We start from the raw sequence: 20,875 nt of genomic DNA on the forward strand, positions 1-20,875 counted from the left end.
AGCAAAAGAGGAAAGTAGAGGCAGCCAAGAGGAGATCTGTGAAGAATTGAACATCAGCTCATGTGAGATGTATTCTCTGAGATGACAGAAGACTGACAGCTGAAATAAAATCCACACTCTGCAGAGGGCTCTCCAGATCTTTCCATCTTTCTCTCGTCTTTCAGTTTGCCTGTCTCCTCTGCTCTCACTGGTGGTCTTTGACTTTCTGCCCCTCTTCTCTCTTGAACTGAACAGATCTATACCCAGCCACCTTTTCAATTGTGTTCACATCAGGGGTGTGTTCTTCCAAGTAATCAATCATCCACTAAAGATGAGATGCATAGGTGGCAAGCTGTGATAAAATCTCTGCATTACGTGTGTGTTTCTCTCAACACAGCTGAGCCACAACAACCAGATCTGGATAGCTTTCATTTAGTGTAATTAGAGCTGCGCAGGGCAATTTCACACATCGGAGAGTCCAAATGGCAGCGAGAGGGAGCTGTTAAAAGTTTTGACAACTTAAACGCCCAGAAGATATGGAATGTGATCTTAGTAAACTCTGTAATCCCCTGATCTATATGTTAGCTTCTATGTGTCTGGTGGGTGTGAAGGAGGTGAAAGGGTTCAAATATATTATGGAGTCAAACCGCTTTTCAGTTTCACTGCTGAGATTTAATGCTTCTTTTCCAGTGGGTGGAAATGTCTGGATAGCCCACAGCATCTTTTTTATATATGAATCTAAATGTATCTTTGCAGCATCCTCCATCTACACAGTATCAGAGAGGATTTATTCCATTTTCTTGCTGTTGAACTTTGTCATTTAGATAACACTACATTTGATATGCACTTTAGTGTTAGGCAAAAATGCATGAAAATTCAGGCTTATGACTATCATGATATCAGATTTTCACTACACAGTTATCAATATGACCATAGATTATTAGCAAATTATAAAAAAACAAAACAAAACAAAAGTCACAATCATCCTCGCAGTGTTTTGCGAACAGAGAGGTTTTACAGTGTGAACTAGCTGGGCGCAGATAATGTGGTGGTTACAATAACAAATGAGGAAACTCCATTATTGGAATATAACAGCACAAGCAACTTATCATGAAGCTACAACAGAGCACCAAACCGGAGCGATTCAATCAGTCTGACCACAAACTGCAGACACACCTATGAGCCAAGGGGCACCTTCTGGAGCGGAAACATGAAGCCAGTGCTAGAGTAACCAAAACTGCTGTGGCTCGAGTGGCCACTTGAGGCTGGCTCCAGAAGTGAGTCAATCCCCCGTAAACTCCCATGTGAAAATGCGCCGGTTTAAAAAAGCACGTTTACAAAAATGATTTTGGCGTCTACGGTCAGTTTATAGCAGTATAACAATGCTGACAAGGGTGATTTTGTTTTACAACTTATCCACCTGGATACTTGAGTTAGGGGCAACTTTGATTGACAATCACAACACAGGAAACTGGGCCTCACCTCCACTTCAAGTTATTAAACTGGACCATGCAGCTGTTGGTACACTTTGGAACATTTTTAAGGAACTGTCTAACTAAAATTATGGCTCACTGTGTGGCACGGACAGTCCAAGAAGTTTGTGCTTCCGTTTTGGTGAGTTAAATGTTAGTGTTTTATTAGACTGTTACTTAGCACTATGTAATTAGCCAATATGTTGGTCTGAGGGGGTCTCCCACCAGCTCATGGATGCAGCTTGCTAACCAGCTAGTCTCAGCTGGTTTTGGTATCAGTTTTTCATTTTAAATATTAGTGTTGTGAAGATACAACAGTTCTTAAAGGCTTTTAAGAGACTTTCGCATAACTGCTGATGACAAAAAAGGCCTAGGAGGCTAAAAAACAAACTGCAGCCATCTTAAGGCAGACATTAAAGTGCATATTAGACATAAAGAGTGCTCCAATGGTATACATGCAGAAGTTGTAAACTCAGCTCTTTTAACAGTGCAGTATTATGCCTTTCTGCAAGCACACACTAAACAAAATGGGACTTTAGGCATCAAGCAACTAAAGTCTGATAAATGTATTTTGTGCTTCAATTTTGCAGTGATGGATTAAACCTCAGGGGCAAATGCTGTTTGTGAGTTTGTTTTGAAGCAATTAATGAGAGACTGGAGTCTGTTATTCCAGTGAGAACAAAGCATATTATCTATGCCATCCTGTAAGGGTCTAGACAGTGCCAGTGATTAGCTATGGAACTGGCTGGAAAACTTTAAGAAATTATCCCCATGTGGTGCTAGTGGAGCTCAAAGGAAAAGATATTTTCTTGTGTGAAAAAAATAATCTCTTTTGGTTTAATGAGGATGGCTGACATTACACTGTGGAAACAAGCATCATTTTATTCAGAAAGTGCAAGATAAAATATAAACTGGAAAATCTCAGCATGGCTGTAACAATCCAATAAGTGAAACATTCCTGCACCACAGTTTCGGTGTTTCAGCGCTAATTTCCATGAAATATTGCCATAGATTTCCATGGTAGTTAGAGTATCTTATTTGGACTGCATAGCTGAATATCTCTTCTTTTTTTCTCTATATCAGTCACTATCTGAACAGATTTCACAGACATCAGCAGTTTGTTTTAGTTGCTTTGACTTAATCTGTATTTGAGCTTGCAGCCATTTCTGAATTTGTGATTTATCCAGTTGCATCATATGTATAAAAACAAGGAGGGATGTTTTATAGAATAAAAGTATAAAAAAAAACAATAGTGGTAACATTACTGTCTTTGGAAAAATAGGTTGGGGTTTGAAACCTGGCCAGGGCATGCATCCAGTAAGGGTCCCCAGGCTAGACCCCCCCATGCTGCCCCAGCGAGAGAGATATAACCATACCGTACCAACTCCAATGTCACCTGGATTAACAAGGTCCGCATCGGGTGTTGAGGAACCAGGGCATACTAATGATAAGTGGGCTCCTGGAACAAGAATATGGCTTAAGTGGACACGACAAGAGAACTGGGAACTGTTGGAATGCTACTACACAGGCAATCCCAGTGAAAGGGGTTACATGAAGAGGATGTGGGACCTATGACACCCTACATCCAGACTGACATCGACACAACTAGTAGCTCAGTGTTCCAACGCCCGCAAGAAGCAACTGCTATTGCAACTAGAGACTGACGAGGTACAACACAAATGCTACGGCAAGGGAGAGCCAGGACATCAGCTCAGGGAGGAGATATCATCATCCCCATACTCCAAGATTGGGTACCAAGCCCCAAGAACAACTGTTATGTTGAATATCAGAGCAGCCGACCTGAAACATAAGATCATGGCTAAGCTAGAAACCCGAACCCCTTGGCAATTACCAAGACTATGTGAAGTACTCTCCGAAAGTCTACCAGAACATGCAAACACAGCACTACGGACAGTCCCTATTTTGACCATCACTGAAACCAACCAGTTGATATATATTACGGCAACAATGATCCTTGAGATGCTTGGCTATAAGATTAACAGCCACAAGCAGCAGTACACTCCATGGAAAATAAGACTAGACTAGAGTTCAATACATGAGAGGGGCCCAAAAAGGAATTACCAGAAGAGCAAAACACCAGCTACTGGTAGGTAGAGCAGTCACTTGAGATTGTAAGACTAGATTGACCAAGCTGTGCACTGCCTGGACTGATTACAAGAAAGCCTACGACTCGATGCCTCACACATGGATCCTGGAATACCTAGAGCTGTATAAGATCAACAGGACCCCAAGAGCCTTCATCAAGAACTCAATGGAAATGAGGAGAACAACACTAGAGGCCAACTTCTAGCCAATTGCACAAGTCACCATCAAGTGCAGGACTTACCAAAGAGATGCTCTGTCCCCACTACTGTTCTGCATAGGCCCGAATCCCCTCAGCCAGATCATTAACAAGACTGGCTACTGATACCAACTATGAAATGGAGCAACCATCAGCCACCTACTGTACATGGATGACATCAAGCTGTATGCCAGGAGTGAATGCGATATCGATTCACTGATCCACACCACTAGGATCTACAGCAATGATATTGGAATGTCATTCGGATTGGACAAGTGTAGTCAGATGGTAATAAAGAGAGGGTAGTCAGAACCGAGGGGATTACACTACCAGGAGGCAACATTGCAGACACTGAGGACAGCTACAAGTACCTTGGAATCCCACAGGAAAACGGGAACCACGAAGAGGCCGCTAGGAAAGCTGCAACCGCCAAGTACCTGCAGAGAGTAAGGCAAGTCCTGAAGAGTCAGCTGAATGGGAAGAACAAGATCCAGGCAATTAACGCCTACACCCTGCCTGTTGTCAGATACCCTGCTGGGATAATAAGCTGGCCAAAGGAGGAAACAGAAGCCACTTATGTCAAGACAAGAAAGCTCCTTATCATGCATGGAGGGTTTCACCCCAAATCCAGCACTTTGAGACTGTACACTAAGCGGAAGGAAGGAGGCTGAGGACTAGTGAGTGTCAGAACCACTGTCCTAGATGAAACAATGAAGATTCAGGACTACATCAGGAAGATGGCTACAAGGGATCATGTGCTTAGTGAGTACCTCAGGCAGCAGAAACCTGAGAAAGAAGAGGAGCAAGACCAGGAACCATCATGGAAGGACACGCCTCTGCACAGCATGTACCACTGGCAGATAGAAGAAGTGGCTGATATAGAAAAATCCCACCAGTGTTTGGACAAAGCTGGACTGACAGACAGCACAGAGGCACTAATCATGGCAGCACAGGAACAAGCTTTGAGCACAAGATCAATAGAGGCTGGGGTCTACCACACAAGGCAAGACCCCAGGTGCACGCTGTGCAGAGATGCTCCTGAGACAATCCAACACATAACAGCAGGGTGCAAGATGCTAGCAGGCAGGGCATACATGGAGCGCCATAACTAAGTGGCCGGCATAGTATACAGAAACATCTGTGCTGAGTATGACCTGGAAGTCCTGAGGTCAAAATGGGATACACCTCCAAGGGTGGTTGGGAATGAAAGAGCCAAGATCCTGTGTGACTTCCAGATACAGACAGACAAACTTGTGATGGCTAATCAACCGGACATCGTAGTGGTGGACAAACAAAGGAAGAAAGCTGTAGCGATAGATGTTGCAATACCAAGTGATGGCAACATCAAGAAGAAAGAACATGAGAAGTTTGATAAATACCAAGGGCTCAGAGAGGATGTGGAAGGTGAAGATAACAGTGGTCCCCGTGGTAATCGGAACACTCGGAGCAGTGATCCCCAAACTGGGAGAGTGGCTCCAGCAGATTCCAGGAACAACATCTGAGATCTCTGTCCAGTTGTAGGAACAGCTAAGATACTGCGCAGGACCCTCAAGCTCCCAGGCCTCTGGTAGAGGACCCGAGCTTAGAGGACAAAAGACTGGCCACAGGGCGAGCTCGGATTTTTTTTTTTTTTTTTTAACACAGTACCTGTCAAAAGTTTGGACACACTCACCCATATAGTCATTGATCATTGTTGTGTTTATTTGATTTTTTTTTTAATTTTGTAGAACACTCATTGTGACCCCTTGTACTCTTTGAGTGTTGTACTACATCACAGATAGAGTGCTACAAACAACTTGAAAAATAAACTCAGAACGAAGAAAAGTATTTTTACTTGATGAATGCCTCAGTTGTTTATGGTTACACTTGGACAACATAGTATTTACAAAGACTTCTTGGATTTAGTTTTTATACTGCACAAGCATACGTTTAAGTGCTGTAATATTTTAAAAACAGATACTTACAGTCAAATTTACCTACCTCTATAGTCTAGGATATTCTAATTTAACTCAAAAGAAAAATAACCCGGATGCAGTGCTGGAACCAGTGTGTACAGCAGTCCAGGGTGTGGACAGTAAAAAACGTCCCAACTATACTTTTGTTGTGGTTTTAACACATGTTTGGTGCCGTGTTTAATACAAACCTGCAGGACAAACTGTACACTCTGTTTGGAGCTTGATCAGGGTTAATGTCATACTGCAACAATGTTGATCCAGTGTTATTCCAAAATGCATAATATACAGGTGGAACAACTTGTTCCTCCTCACTGCAGACTTTTGAATGTTCACTGTGTGCCTGATGGCTGAGTGATTAGGTCATATCACGTGGGCAAAAATTTAACTCAGCCGCCAAGATCTGCTGAACTAAAGGTCAGCTGGACCTGTCTCTGCTGCACCGCACAAATTATCACCACCATATACGGTGATGGTAGCGTATAGCTAGTATTAATAATGCATGTAAACTATTTTAAATTTCTCTGCATCTTCATCTGTCCATAAATGTGCGCCTCTACTGTCTTTGGTGCTTTCAGGTAGATGGGTGCTGCTGCATCGGCTGCCCGATGACTTCCACATCCAACCTCAGCAAAACTAATCTAATCTGTAGCTCATTACAGCAGGTTGTAGATTTTTATGGATAAAGAGGTCCTCTATATTTTATGAATAACATGGCAAATCGTGCCAACTAATATCATAAGCATTGTGCAATAATGCAGGTATGTCATAAGCTATGTTTTTATGATAGTGCTAAAGAAAATGCCCTGTGGTCAGAGTCCGTCATGATTCACAGATCAATAAAAATATGCAGCATTCTAAAGTTCCAATATGAGAGAGTTTGACAGTAAAAGAAAAGCACCTCTCCCTACTTTCAATAAAATGTAAAATGTATGGGGGACTTGCTCTAGGTTGACTGTGTTGCACATTGATCCCTTTGCTGTGGCTCAAAATGAGTTGCAGTCTAAAGAAGAAGCCTTGAAATAGTGACTAACATAACTTACAGTACAGTTTTCTTTTTTAAGTAAATGCAATCTCATATAGCCGTGAGCCATTAGTGCTAAAACTATAGCTCATATTCTCTTTAATACCACTAATAAAGAAAATGCTTTCCACTCCCTTCTGAACCCACGGTATTGATTAATGATCCTCTCTGGTCTGACAAATACAGTTTATTCTCTCATTAAGCTACAACAAACTTTGGTGCACACAGGGAACCCTAACAGTCTCCGTTATGGATTGGGTCATTACTGCTTAAATAAACCGCCCCTGTTTTGCCAGCTTCTACTCATATAGGGCCGGCCAAATAAGCTGTGCTCTGCGTTATGGATGACAGAGCCACACACACTCCCGCTGCTCATGTAGCTGCTTCTGTGACTTCCTCTGAAGTAAATCATTGAATCCATATGGATTAAACAGTGAAAACAAACAGGAATCATTTTAAGGGACTGATGAAAACTGCTTGGAGAAAAAGGCAACTAACTTTTGCTGTAAAATTTAAGTGTGTGTATTTTCATTCTAATGTTTTATATGTTTAGATGTTATCAATAAATGTGAGCGATAGCCTGAAACAGCTTTAGTGTATCATGCTGCCATCTGGCTAGTTTTTGCCACACTGAAAGTATCTGCAGTGAAATAAATGCGTGTCCAAAAACAGTCACAGCTGTGTAGACACAAGCAAATGTCCTGAAATCAGGCATTTGTGAACAAATTATACATAAATGTCTATTGTTATTACTAGTGTACACCATCTTGTGGTGGCATTACAAATTACAAGTCAATTATTTGAGTACCAAGTAGAGTGATGTTTAAACCAAAGTCAAAGACAAAGGTAGAGGGCTCAGGAGGATGTGGTATCTATATGCTGCTAATGCTGGCAAAGCTATGTAAAACTTAATTCCAAAAATAAAAAGATTTTGATTTAGGTTCTTTTATTAGCTCAAACATTCACTTATCAGGTTTTCTCCATGTGTGGATAAATGGCTCTAACTGTGGTTCACTGGAGTCCCAAAGCCTTAGAAATGGCTTTGTAACCCTTTCCAGACCCGTAGAGGTCAGTGACTTTGTTTCTCAGCTGTTTCTTTAGATCGTGGCACTTTTAGAGATATTTTAGCCTACTTTACTTTGCTGTTTGTGCAATTACTTTGTCACACAGGGCCAGAGAGGTTTGGGTAGCTTTTTCCCCTGGCATCCATGGCACATTTTGTGGGCTTTGCTATCCACGGTCAAACTCTGGACATAGGCAGTTCTTGACTGACGCACCTGTCTCAACTTTAGAGTGGTCGGTTCTCTCCGTCACCTTCTCCTGGCTGATGAGGTAATCGACAATCCTCACACCGATTGGGGGCTCCGTGTGGTTCCACTCCATGATGACCAATGAGCTGCTGGGTTCGTAGGCGTAAGACAGTTTAAGCCTGGCAACAGAGTGACAGAGACGTGTAAGTGCGCCACTGAGTGAAAGATGTTTTCAGCAAACTGGCCTCATTACTGTAATTGACAGCTAACATTATCCTTCTTGCTCTGTCAAACTGCAGCTCGAATGAAAACATATTCTGCAATGTCACAAACACTTCTGTCAACAGAAAATATAGTCATTTATCCTCTAATGTGTGACGGACTCTGGTGCTGTCTTTTGCAGGAATGTGCCAAAGAAAAGCTTGTGTACAGAAGTTTTATGCCAAGAAATCAATGTGCAGCAGCTCAGCGGACTGATTAAAATGTCCAAAACAAACCGGAGAACAAAACCAGTGACCACAGCAATGCTGCAATAAAGCGCTGCGCGCACACGAATCTGCTGCAGCGGGAGATAGATTTCTGCCTTTGGAATGATGGATCGCATTTACCGCATTCCATCCGAGAGCGCTAACGTTAGGGAAGAACATAGTTTTTACTAACATAGGTTGAGGAAGCGGGGCGCAGGTGGGCAGTCCGTCCGTGCCAAAAGCGCTGGAATCACATCGACACCAGTCATCGATAACATCGCCTTTGCCTGAACACCACAGCATGCTCATCATTGCCTCCTGAAGAGCCTATGAAGAGAAACCGCGTGAGGTGAGAGGGCAGAAAGAAACACACACGAAAACCTGTAATTTTATGTCTGTTTTCTCACAGAAACATCACAATTTTTAAGGCTGTAGGAGAAAAAAAAGTGTATCTTTTTTTCTATGTAATGGTCAAGTTTGAGGTGAATATAATTACATAAGTTGTCTTCTTTAAGACTAATGTCCAAAATACACACTTGTTATTTAACTGACTACAGTTTCTCTATTAGACATGAGTGTATGTTTAATGAGGTAAAGCATAAAATCTGAGAAAAGTTGCAGTCAGTACAAAATGGTCATTTTTAAGTAATCAGCTGGGGGAAAGTTTCATCTAATATGTCCAAATAAAAAACATGAGACTTTGTTATATATAACTTTAATAGCTGTTTTCTCAAAATGGGTTTTTCTCATACTCTGAGCCACCAGGTTCTCCTTCAGCGCACTTACACCGAGCAAATGTTGCACTTTATTCTGCCTGCATACTGAAGGTTTTTACAAATAGGACTTGTTCACAGCCTGCTGTTCACAGCCTGAGCTACAGAAAACCTTTGGCGGTTGTTGACAGCATTTTCAGGTTTTTAGAGTCACATCAATCAGCACACAATTCTCCACAATCCAAAGCAAAGTGTTTTATGAATTTACATAAAAAATGACTAAAATATCCTATTAGAGTATTAAGACCCTTTGTTATGATGCTCAAAATTGAGCTCTGCTGTGTCTTCTACTACAATCAAGCCCCAGTGTGCTGAGCTGTACGTAGTTAGGAAAAGCAAGCACCTGTCTATATAAGGTGCTACGGTTAATGAGATCTGCGAGAGGTCGAGAGAGCTGTCGATGTAACTGCGAGACAGAAGGAGGCTGGAAGCGCCAGCAGTCTTCATAGATGTGGGTGCACAGCCAAAGTGAACAAGCAGAGACAAAAAGGCCTCGGTTAGACAAACAATCAAGAACCCAGTGTTCCTCTGTGATGATGGGAGAATCTTACAGGAGGACAACCAGGGGTACAGCTCTCCATGCTTTCAAGGTATGGTGGACTGGAGTGGCTACTGCTCAATAAAAGATACACGACATCCCACTGAGATTTTGACAAAAGGCAGCTGAACCACTGTCAGACCTCCAGAGGTATCATGCTGCTGGGGATATTTTCTTAGGAGACTCGTCAGGATTAAAGGAAAAATGGCTGCAGACAAAATACAGAAAATGTTCAGGGAAGCTTTGACAGAGTGCTCAGGAACCCAGGCTGTGACAGTGTTTCACATTTCAGCATTACATAAAACTTTACATTAAATAAAGGGTCTGAATGCTGTAAAAGAAAACTGGAAACCCCTTCAGGGTTTAACGGATACTCTAGTCACTGTGCAATAGGTAGTAAAGGCAGTACTGGTACCCATATACTGTAGGAAAAGGATCCTTTAGAACTTGTCTACACAAATACCTGCACAAACAGTAGCAAGTGCTAACCAGCCTCTCTTAATAACAGCAGCTGTATCTGTCTGACTGAGCTTAAGGATAAAGGCCTGACATTGCAGGAGGGGGACCAGCACTGCATTGACCCTGCTGGAAGAGTAGAAGCATTATTGATGTAGAGTATTGATAGAGTCAAATAAGGCACAGCACAATAAGGCAGTTTATGGCACTGCATGCTACAGCAGAGAAAAGAGCAATATCCCAGAAGGGAAATACTTCTTTTTGAGGATTTCTGTTTCCATAACCTGTTTTCTAATGAGAGCATCACATTCCCAGGCCTGAGGGATCATCCGCCTACTGCTACACACACACACACACACACACACACACACACACACACACACACACACACACACACACACACACACACACACACACACACACACAGGGCTTCAGAATGACTGTCAGACAATCACAAACCTATACATGCTCCTGAATGTAGAGTTTGTGCTATATTTTAATTCTTATTGTATTATTATTACTTATGCATGTCCTTATGCATGAGGTCACCACTCATCGAAAAATGCTGAAAAATACTTTGTCCAGATCGAAGTGAAAATACTTTGATTTTACTGAACAAAGGCTCAGGAGGACACTGCATGATAAATGTGTTCTTTATTCATTCACAGCGAAGGTAAGCGGGATAAACCATTTCAAGATCGTGCTGCCTTCGATTTAGAGAGCGTGATGGAGAAATGATAATGGGCTGGAAGAAATTTGCATTTTAACACATTTCATCAGATAAATTCTGAGAGTTAGTGTAGTGTAGCCCCTTAACTGGCAAGGGCCCGGTGACGGGCCGTTTGTAGTCCCTTTTATATGGCAGGCTAGACCCTCCCATTTTTATTGACACGTCATTCGGCCAATCATGTAACTGGCTGCACCAAATCACCTGACAAAGCTACGTGACGCCCTCTGAGTATTATTGGCTCTGGGAAACCCATTTCTTAACATGATTGGCCGAATGAGGTGTCAGTCAAAATGGGCGGGTCTAGCCTGCCATATAAATGCACTTCATTCGGCCCGCGGACCAGACGCAGCCGATTAATAGGCTATGAAATGGGTTGTTCAGAGCCAATAATAACCAGAGGGTGTTATGTAGTTGTTTCAGGTGATTTTATTTGCTGCCAGTTAAGGGGTTAAAAATGTAAAGACAAGCACCAAAAACACACCTGGTAGGTCTCATTGTTGGACACCAATTCATATATAGGTGTAGCTTTAGTGATCTGCAGCAGGACGGGCTCAGACTGCTGCCGCCCTTGTGCCGCCCTTGGGCTCATGTGGCAGAGGTGGCAGGAGCGCGGGCACTGGCCTTGGCTGCTGCAGTCCATGCGGACTCCGGCTGCCATGCGCTTTGCTCCGCTGTCCAGCAAACTGGCAATGTATGCAGGGTAGGTCAGCGTCCGGGGCTCCTTGTCGCGCTCCTCGGACTCCTCTGAGGGTGAGTTACCTGAATATACAGAACGAAGGGAGCTGTGTTAACAACTGTTACTGTAAGTAGCTTAACCACAAATAAGCTTCCAAATAAGATAAAATACAGAAAAAAACAACAAAATCAAGTTTATAAGATCAAAATCCAAAGACAAAAACACAAAAGTCCCAAAATATTTTATTCATAACATCATTAAGAATAATAATACACATAAGCTGGAAAGATGGTGATGTCACATGTTTCTAGTAATGAGATTTGGGATTAAGGGGATGAAAAAAGCTGAAGTGAGAGATTCTTTTTTTCTTCTGCAGCAGCAGGCAGAACTACAAAGCATTACTGCGTTCCCACATTCCCAAATCTCCCTTCTGGAGACTTCTTTAGCTTTTCTGCATCACACGCACAACACATAGGAGTAAGAGTGTAAATATTTGAGCCACAAATACAGCTACGAGAGTTCTATGTTTCAAAGAAAGTAAACACTAAGAACGGTTATATCAAAGGATGAAGTGCTTACTTTGTATTAATATGACTATTGGGCTTATTGACTTAATTTCCCGGTTTATTCTGTGGTGTTTGACAAGAACTCTCGAATGCATCAGTATGCATCGGAGTGCTCTTTGTCTTACAGCAACAATAAGTTGGACGTACAGCAGAATTTTAGACTGGGACACTATTACTCTACAACTCTTATGTATATATGAAAACATGAAATCATTACTGAGAATCTACATTTTTTTATTTACTACTCTTACAACATTATTTTAGGAGTCAGGTACACTGAGAGCTGGTGAAGTTGTGTGCCATTAAAGCACTGGAGCAAAGAAGGGTACAGCAACATTATACATTTAAAGCGCCGTCCAGTATCAAACGATAATGTGGAACGCATGAGGGGAAAATCTACAATTGATAATCTGTTTCATCTGTTCATTAGAGGAAGGTTTCCACTTCCACCTACTTTTGAGACAAACAGATCTCTCCACCCTGACCCCAAAGTGAAACGCTGACTCGGGAACAGGTACGCATCTCCTAAAGCGGATAATGCAAGATAATGAAGCAAAGTAAAATCCAGCATTGATGCTGCTTTAGGGCAGATGGTCCTTCTGGGAAATTCACTGAAAGCCTAGCAACAGCACTCACAAAAAATAATGATAAAAAACATGATTGTGTAACTGCGGAGACTGATTTGTCAGCCTTAGGAGCAACACTGCTTTTACTTCTATTAAGTAAAACTAAAAAATTGGTGCCATTTCATGTCCAAATGGAAGTGTTTAACATTGTGGGCCATTCATTAGGGACACAAACTGATGTGCTATTATTTCCACAACAGTGGCTTTTGCAGGCCTAAGATAAAAACTCTGGGACACCAAAACGTTCTGCCGTTAAAAATCCCCAATACTAGTTTTGCATTTTAAAGACAATTTTAGAATTTATTACCGAGTATCTCTCCTGTAATATCCAGAAATTTTATAACAGCAAAACTAGAAAAGCGACAACAAAAAAGGAGCTGCAATCAGGGTGCGCTTATCTCTGAACTATATAACATCTCTGTGAGCACCACTTTAGTAAGAAGTAGGACTGTTATTCCCTTTGCAATACTGTTTTTTTTAGTTTTTATTATTTATTTTATTTGGTGGTATAGTTCTGTTTTGGGACCTGCCCACCCTTTCATAGTCATATGTGGTAAGCCTAACACAGGAAGCTTGCTTATAGTTTAGAGTTTCACCTTTGTGTATTCCCTCAGTGTTTCAGCGTGAGCATTTAGTTTGTATTATTGTGTTTATTATATTTCCTCAGTGTTCCTGTGTTTGGTGTCAAGTCTGCGTTCCCGTTCCCACGTCCAGCTATTTCCTGTTTAATTTTGTCGGTCTCTGGTCTCTCGTGTTTTCTGTCTATGTCCCCTTGTGTTGTTCCCTGTGATTTGCGTCCACTGTGCTGCCACCTGTTTCCTCTTCCCTCATTTTGCTGGTGTGTATATATTGTCTGCAGCTTCCTTTGGCCTTGATTGAGTTGTCCCTATAGGTTGTGTGTTTCCTTGTTTCCTGTTTCCCCAAGAGTCCCAGCTCTTCGGATTATCTGCTCCCATAAAGAGTCGCCCTGTTTCTGTGTTTTGTGAGTTGTAGCAATAAAGCAACCTTTCAAGTCTCCGTCCATCTCCCGAGTCCTGCACTGCTGTACTCTGACAGACAGTCAGTTAATGTAGCAGGTAACAGCAAATAGATATAATGCCCACCACCACCACCACTACCTGTAACTTTTTGCCCAGGGCACCAACAGACTCTAGAATTGCCACAGGCTATGATGTACAGTATATTAGAATTGTAACAAGGTTTTATTGGTGTAAATTAGAAAAATACATATACAGCAGATTATAGCAAAAGTTTGCTGAATTTAACTTTTGTATTATGCAAATATGTGAATCAATTACTCCCCATTAAATGTTATTTCCTCTCAGACAGAGTGGGTTATCTGCTTGCAAAGGAAACAAGAGCGCAGGGAGAGCGGGAACCATGCTTAATGCAGAACTTTGACAATATTTTTGTTCTTTAAAAGGGTGAATTTTTCATATTAGCATTTTGGGGACTGCTTGGATGTGAGCAAACGCAGGCAATTTAAAAGCTCAAGCACCAATTAGGGAATAAGCTTGTTGTGTGAGTTGCCTTTGATGGAATACAACTCATTTTGTGAGCCATGGGAAGATGGGAAAAAGTGCGCACACAAGCTCAGGGACCAGCACACATGCAAGACAAGATGGAAGACCATTTTCTGAGTGAATAATATGAATAATTCCTGTGCATTACTGTTTACTTTTCGTTTCACCAATTCCATTCCATTCCATTAAAATGATCTTTTACAAAAACAATCTCTCACTTTGACTTAACAGGACAAATAAGCAGTCAAATACAAAAACCCAGAATTAGAGTGTTTGATTGTGTTTGAATGTGCGTATGCGTACAGAATTCTGTGTCCACCTGAGCTGAATTACAAAGACATGAATTCTTTTTTTTTTTGACAGAAAGATGACTAATTCAAGGTTTTACACCTTGAAAAAAACAAGTGCAAAAAAAGTTCTAAGTGTAACTGAGGTACAAGCGTCATGTCATCCGAAAACAAGACGGGGAATAAATAACCTGAAACCCAAACAGACAGTGTAGTAGGACTCAATGCAGTCCTTTGAAAAACTAAATACACTCCATGATTCGGTGGCTTTGAGGACAACCTTAAATAGCAGTAACTTTTCTTTACATTACTTTGGTTCATTTAGATTTGCAGGGATTTGTTTATGCACAGCTCTCTTAAAGGCCCTGCCACATTTTAATCAGATTGACGTCTGGACTCTGAGTGGACCTCTGGGACACCTTCAGTCTTTTCTTTTCCAGCCATTCTATTGTAGATTTGATGGCGTGATTGGGATCACTGTCCTGTTGCATGGCCCAGTTTCAGCTAATCTTTATCCGTTGGACAGATGGCCTCACATGTTACTCTAGAATACCTTGGTATATCCAGGAGTTCATGAGCAACTCAATGACTGCAAGGTGCCAAAGTTCTGTGGCTGCAAAACAAGCAAAAACACCACGCTGACAGTTGGCATGAGGTGTTTGTGCTGATGTGCTGTGTTTGTTTTTCACCAATGCGCAGCAAACATCTGCAGTTTGGTCTTGTACGTCCAAAAGAATATTATTCCAAGTGTCTTGTGGTTTCTTCAGATGCAAACTTGCAAAACTAAAGCCGTGCTGTTCTTTTTAGAGAGATGAGGCTTTCTCCTGGCAACCCTTCCAAACAAACTATACTTGTTCATTTTTTTCTTCTAATTTTACTGTCAATAATTTTAACATTTAGCATGCTAACTGAGGCCTGAGTCTTAGATGTAACTCTTGGACTTTTTGCAGTTTCTCTATGAATTGAATGGTCTAACAATCAACATAAAACTATCAAAAGATTCAAAGCGAGAACTATTTTATTCTTATTGCTGTTCTTCTTTGATCTTCAATAGCAAGATGCTGCTGTTGACACAGGAAAAGAGACCATGACAGTCATCGGCCCTTTATACAACTAATAATCAGACCAGACTGTATACAAGTGAAGAAGAACAAAAAATGAAGTGTCACATGGGAGCAGTGGGACTAACAACCTACAAATATCTATTATGCCAGTCTAAAGACAAATGGCATTCCACCACATTCAATATTATTAATTGCAGTTAGCCAGTTCTGTTTAGGTCTTTTTGCAAGTTTGTGTACCTTCGATGTTTATGTTACCATGCAGGTTTGAGGCCTTGAAAGCGGGTCACTGAGGGAGGTCTTACTCATCAGAGGATCGTGTAGGTAAATGAGGTCTGATTTAGGACCAAGCCGAGTCCGGAGAATACAAAATCAAACTTTGAACGTTCACACATGCTGGCTCCTGCCAGGCATGTCTGCTTCATGTGTGTGTGTGTGTGTGTGTGTGTGTGTGTGTGTGTGTGTGTGTGAGAGAGTGTGTGTGTGAATAAAAAGTAGAGGCATCCTGTTCCCCTGACTAATCAAAGGCTATATAGAAAAAGATCAGGCTTTTGTTTGTATTGTGGACAAGTACGTGGGTAGAAGTAAATCAAGAAATAGAGAGATAAGGGAAAATAAATGCAGCCAGTTCTCTGAATAAAAATCAGACCTTTGACTATTTTTCCAAGCATGTTTACGTATTGGAATAATACCACGGACATCGATGTCCTTGCACTCCTAATCGGCCAAACTTTAATCCATCCCTGCCAAACAGCCCTACTTCCTACTAATCAGCTCTCATCATCCTATCTTCACTTGCCACCTCCTGGCAGATGGATATTAAATGTGGCAGTTAAATTAGGGCAGGCGGGGGGCTTTTAGGGCAAAGAAAATTGGCAATGATTAGTTCAGTTTAGTTTTGGTTCAGTTCAGAAGTGTTCACTGTCAGCTGAGACCAAGGGGGGGATATTAAAATGGATGAGCAGCCTGGCCTGAAGACACCTGATGGACAAGATACACAGCATATTATCACCCCGAGACCTTTCTGCATCCTTTCAGATTTCATAGGGAACTCATCTATAGAATAGATATAGTATTTGTAGTACATATATTATATGAACTACACAGCTGTACTTTGTTTTCAGAAGAAACTCTTTGTCACTAAATTCATTTTCTTTAATTTGCAGATACCGTATATATAATTTTAAAAATATTTTATGGATTGCCATAGAATTTGGAAGAAACATTTATGTTTAACATGAAATGAATAGTAATAAGTAATTCTCAGTGTTAGCCCACATTAGATAATGACTCAGCTGATACTCATACACATTTAGTTGGTAGATCTCACATAGAGCATATTATTTACTGTAACCTGCTTTAGCCTGCCCATCTGCAATCCGCTTTGCAACCCACCTGGAGGTAGGGAGAGCAGCTCCCCCTACCTCCAGCTTTCCACAAATCCACATCTAAGAGTGAAGAAGTTTTAGAACAGTGCCATACCACCTAAAATAAATTATTGCACTGGAAAATATTATTATTATTTTACTTTAAAGCAAATTTAAGAATATGAAGTTAACATGCTGACCATCTAGTGAAGCCTGTTTGTAAAATGAGCTAGCAGTGTTGAGGTTCTTACTGAAAAAAGTAATGTATTACACATTATTCATTAATTTTGATAAAAGTCACGTATGAACACAAAACCTAAAGCAAAAAGCAACTGTACGTGTTTCTACAGTAGAAACACGTACAGGTAGAAATGGAGGTTATAATGCTACAAGCCTGACTGCGCATCACTACCTGTTGAAGTCCAGGCTCTGGCTGCTGTCTCTGGAGCAGTTTACACTTTACCATCTTGCTCTTTTCCTTTTGTGCAATAAAAATAAAAGTAATGTCTATATTTCCACTCCTCAAAATTTGCAGAATGCGCCACCATTTTCAGCAGTTCTTTGCAGAGCACACCGCTCATCATTCTTGCTCATGTACAGGTAGTCAGTTAATGAAACAGTGAAGGCAACATTGGCTGAGGCTCGTGGCACGCAACCACTGGAGAGCAGGGTTAATAAATAGCTGAATGGTGAGAGTTTGTTTTCTGACTGCTGCTTAGTGCAGAAAATAAACAGCACCACTTGGAATGTGGAACGGCTGCTGCATTGAAATGAATCCTTCTCCGGTGAGATATTCACATACTGGACCTTTAACTTTTTGTCAAGGGACTTGGAATGTAATCAAAAATAATGGTACTTTCTGTATTGTATAGACTGAACATAGACACAGTATCCACTATTACACATTTCTCATAAACGGACACCACAGCTGTTGCCTTGCATATAAAATAATGCTACAGTAACACAGAAACACAACCTGGCTTGGTTACTGTATTTAGTGAGTCTCTGACATACATCATTATTAGACTCTCCCACCCAGCTACCCTGTTGGAGAGCTGGTGGAAGATTAAACCCCTTGAGTTGATAACTACATAGTGAATGTTTACTTATGTCTTGATGGGCTGCTTTACTGTTTTATGAATTCCAATTTGTGTGCTAAAGCTTGTCCCATGCATAGCTTAAGATGCACCTTCTGAAGGAAGCCCTGCTCTCCACAATCGCATCAAGAATCATAAAGGTTAGAATCTAATTAATGGGAGAATATGAATGCATGACCTTTTAGAGAGGCATGTGCAAACAATAAATAAACTGGTTCTTATACAGCACTTTACTACTGTACTTGAGCACTTTATACAACATCATTCATACAAGCACTTCAGTATTTTGTCCATGGAAACTTTGGCATGTCAACTGGAACAGCCCGGAATTGAATCGCCAACCTTCCGATCAATATTTGACCTGCTTGCCCTCCTGAGCAACGGCAACATTACCCATAGACATGACGTGCAAAGTCACAGGTAGGAGCATTAATTTTGAAAACGCTGGTATGGGTCGTATTTCAGGGTCTGCATAAATGACTGATTGGATTGGAGGATTAATCTACATGTACACAAAAGTGCGCGAATAATCTTGATGATCTTAAGTGGCACAGGAATATTGTATCCTTTGTATCACTATCTCTAAGCTGCTCGTGTTTGAAAGGTAAGTTATGGCTTGCAGCTGTGAGAAATGGATGTGATTCTGTCTGATATGCATGTTGCATTTTTCACTCGCACAGAAGAAAACACGACGGCAGCGCGCTCTTCTTTGAACTTTGCCTAATGTTTTCTGCTGTTTCGATGTCTCTTTGTCTCTTCTTGCCACATCTCCTCTGTGTGGTTCCCCTTTTATTTTCTTACCCAACAAAATGCCACAATCACACCTCTTTTTCACAACGTGTGGTAAGTGTGAGGGGAGAAGCTGTAAGCACTGTATTCTTGCTCTGCATCTCTCGGCTAAAACAAGAAAACGAATCACATTTTCCTCACACATTTTCTGGCACATTCTCCACATTTCCATTTCCACTACCTCTCTCATTTTTTCCTGTCTTTTTTTCTAGCAGTCTTTAGCTCAGGCTTAAAATCTAAAAAGTGCCTTCACACACTTATCTGAGCATCTAAACTGCTGTCAAAGTCAAGCAGTGCACATGAACACACACATGCTTAAAACAGTTTTACAAGAAGTGTATCGTTTTGAAGAGAATAAATCTTGGGGAAAAGGCACACACTCACATCAATATAAGCATGCACATACACATGCACGCATGCACGCACACGCAGACACACAGAAAGCTCATTAAAAGTAATCCATGTTTGACTGAGTCAGATATCTCACAAAGGAAAGTGATGACGAGAAAGAGATGAGAAAAAGTGCCTTCATATCCACCAACTTTGCTTCGCCCCTACAGAAATACAATTTTGGCTGCAGATTTTGCAGGACACCACCTAATTTGATCTATTGCTGACCACAGTACCATTATGAGCCTGTGTGCATCTGACTTTGTGACATATTTATGCTTGTGTTCTTTACTTCTACAGTGGGTTTTAAATGTGGGTAGATATTTGGTTTAACCAGTGTTGGGAACAGATCTAGTTAAACTACAGTTTGCAGAATCTGGCATTCCTGCATGTTACCATGGAAAATTGGGTGTTTATTTACATGTATTTCAGTTTTTACAATAAACTGAATATAGTAGCATTTTTTTGTATTATATTTGAGAATGAGGTTTTAACTACTTTGTTTAAGAAGCTTTAGGCAACCAAATTAAATGTCTGTGAAGTAAATGGCAGCTTGCAAAACTATGCTTTGAGCGATCCAGCATCTGGTTTATGTAAGGTTTACATGGAGGTAAGGATTATTCTATATACACATTTTCATAATGGCTCACACAATCTTGTCAGTATCACTATTAACTTTGCAGTTTATCTTTGATTTTGCAGGTCAGTCATAGCAACTACAGGAAGCAATGTATCAGGTGTGTTAGTTTGAAAGTGGGGTAAGATGTTTTTTTTTTAAGTCTGGGAGTGGTAAAAGAAATCCACTAATACTGATGATGGCCTTCTTATGGCCTCTCACAGTTGACTTCTGTACATGTCTTGCTAGACATTAGTACATTTGATACAATTGATGGCAATATTTTACTACAGAACAAACCTCTGGAATTAAAGGAATTGCACTGCAGTGGTTTGAATTGTATCTATCTAACAGATTCCAGTTTGTGTATGTAAATGGGGAGTCTTTGCCATGGACAAAAATTAGTCATGGAGTTCCACAGGCTTTTGTGCTGGGAACTATGCTTTTTAAATTATACACACTTAGAAGACATAGCATATATTTTCATTGCTACGCAGATGATACCGTGCTTTATCTATCCATGAAGCAAGATGACGCACATCAATTAATTAAACTGCAGGAATGTTTTAAAGACATAAATGCCTGGATGACCTCTAATTTCATGCTTTTAGATTCAGATAAAACTGAAGTTATTGTACTATTATTCTTATCCAGATTACTGTGGATGGCATTACACTGTGAAGAATCTTGGAGTCATTTTTGACGAGGATATGTCCTTCAGTGAACATATTAAACAAATATGAATGACTGAATTCTTTCATCTGCGCAATCAGGCTAAAATTAGAAATATCCTTTCTTAGAGTGATGCTAAAAGCTAATTCATGCATTTATTACTTCTAGGCTGGACTACTGTAATTCATTATTATCAGGCTGTCCTAAAAGCTCCCTGAAAAGCCTTCAGCTGATCCAAAATGCTGCAGCTAGAGTACTGACA

At 40.9% G+C, this 20,875-nt stretch overlaps 2 protein-coding genes across 2 annotated transcripts in view; one reads left to right on the plus strand and one right to left on the minus strand.

The window, feature by feature from the left end:
* astn1 (astrotactin 1) overlaps nt 1-20,875 on the minus strand; it is a 449,367-nt gene that overhangs the window by 43,948 nt on the left and 384,544 nt on the right. Inside the window, exons 18-20 of the mRNA XM_030751231.1 lie at nt 11,425-11,702; nt 8,640-8,773; nt 8,007-8,158 (exon numbers count right to left, since the gene is read on the minus strand). Coding sequence (XP_030607091.1) covers nt 8,007-8,158; nt 8,640-8,773; nt 11,425-11,702 — 564 coding nt within the window. The remainder of the gene's footprint in view (nt 1-8,006; nt 8,159-8,639; nt 8,774-11,424; nt 11,703-20,875) is intronic.
* LOC115795368 (uncharacterized) overlaps nt 1-20,875 on the plus strand; it is a 71,871-nt gene that overhangs the window by 9,916 nt on the left and 41,080 nt on the right. The window lies entirely within an intron of this gene.

This window comes from Archocentrus centrarchus, chromosome 17 (genome assembly GCF_007364275.1).
Source record: "Archocentrus centrarchus isolate MPI-CPG fArcCen1 chromosome 17, fArcCen1, whole genome shotgun sequence".
Lineage (NCBI taxonomy): Eukaryota > Metazoa > Chordata > Actinopteri > Cichliformes > Cichlidae > Archocentrus > Archocentrus centrarchus.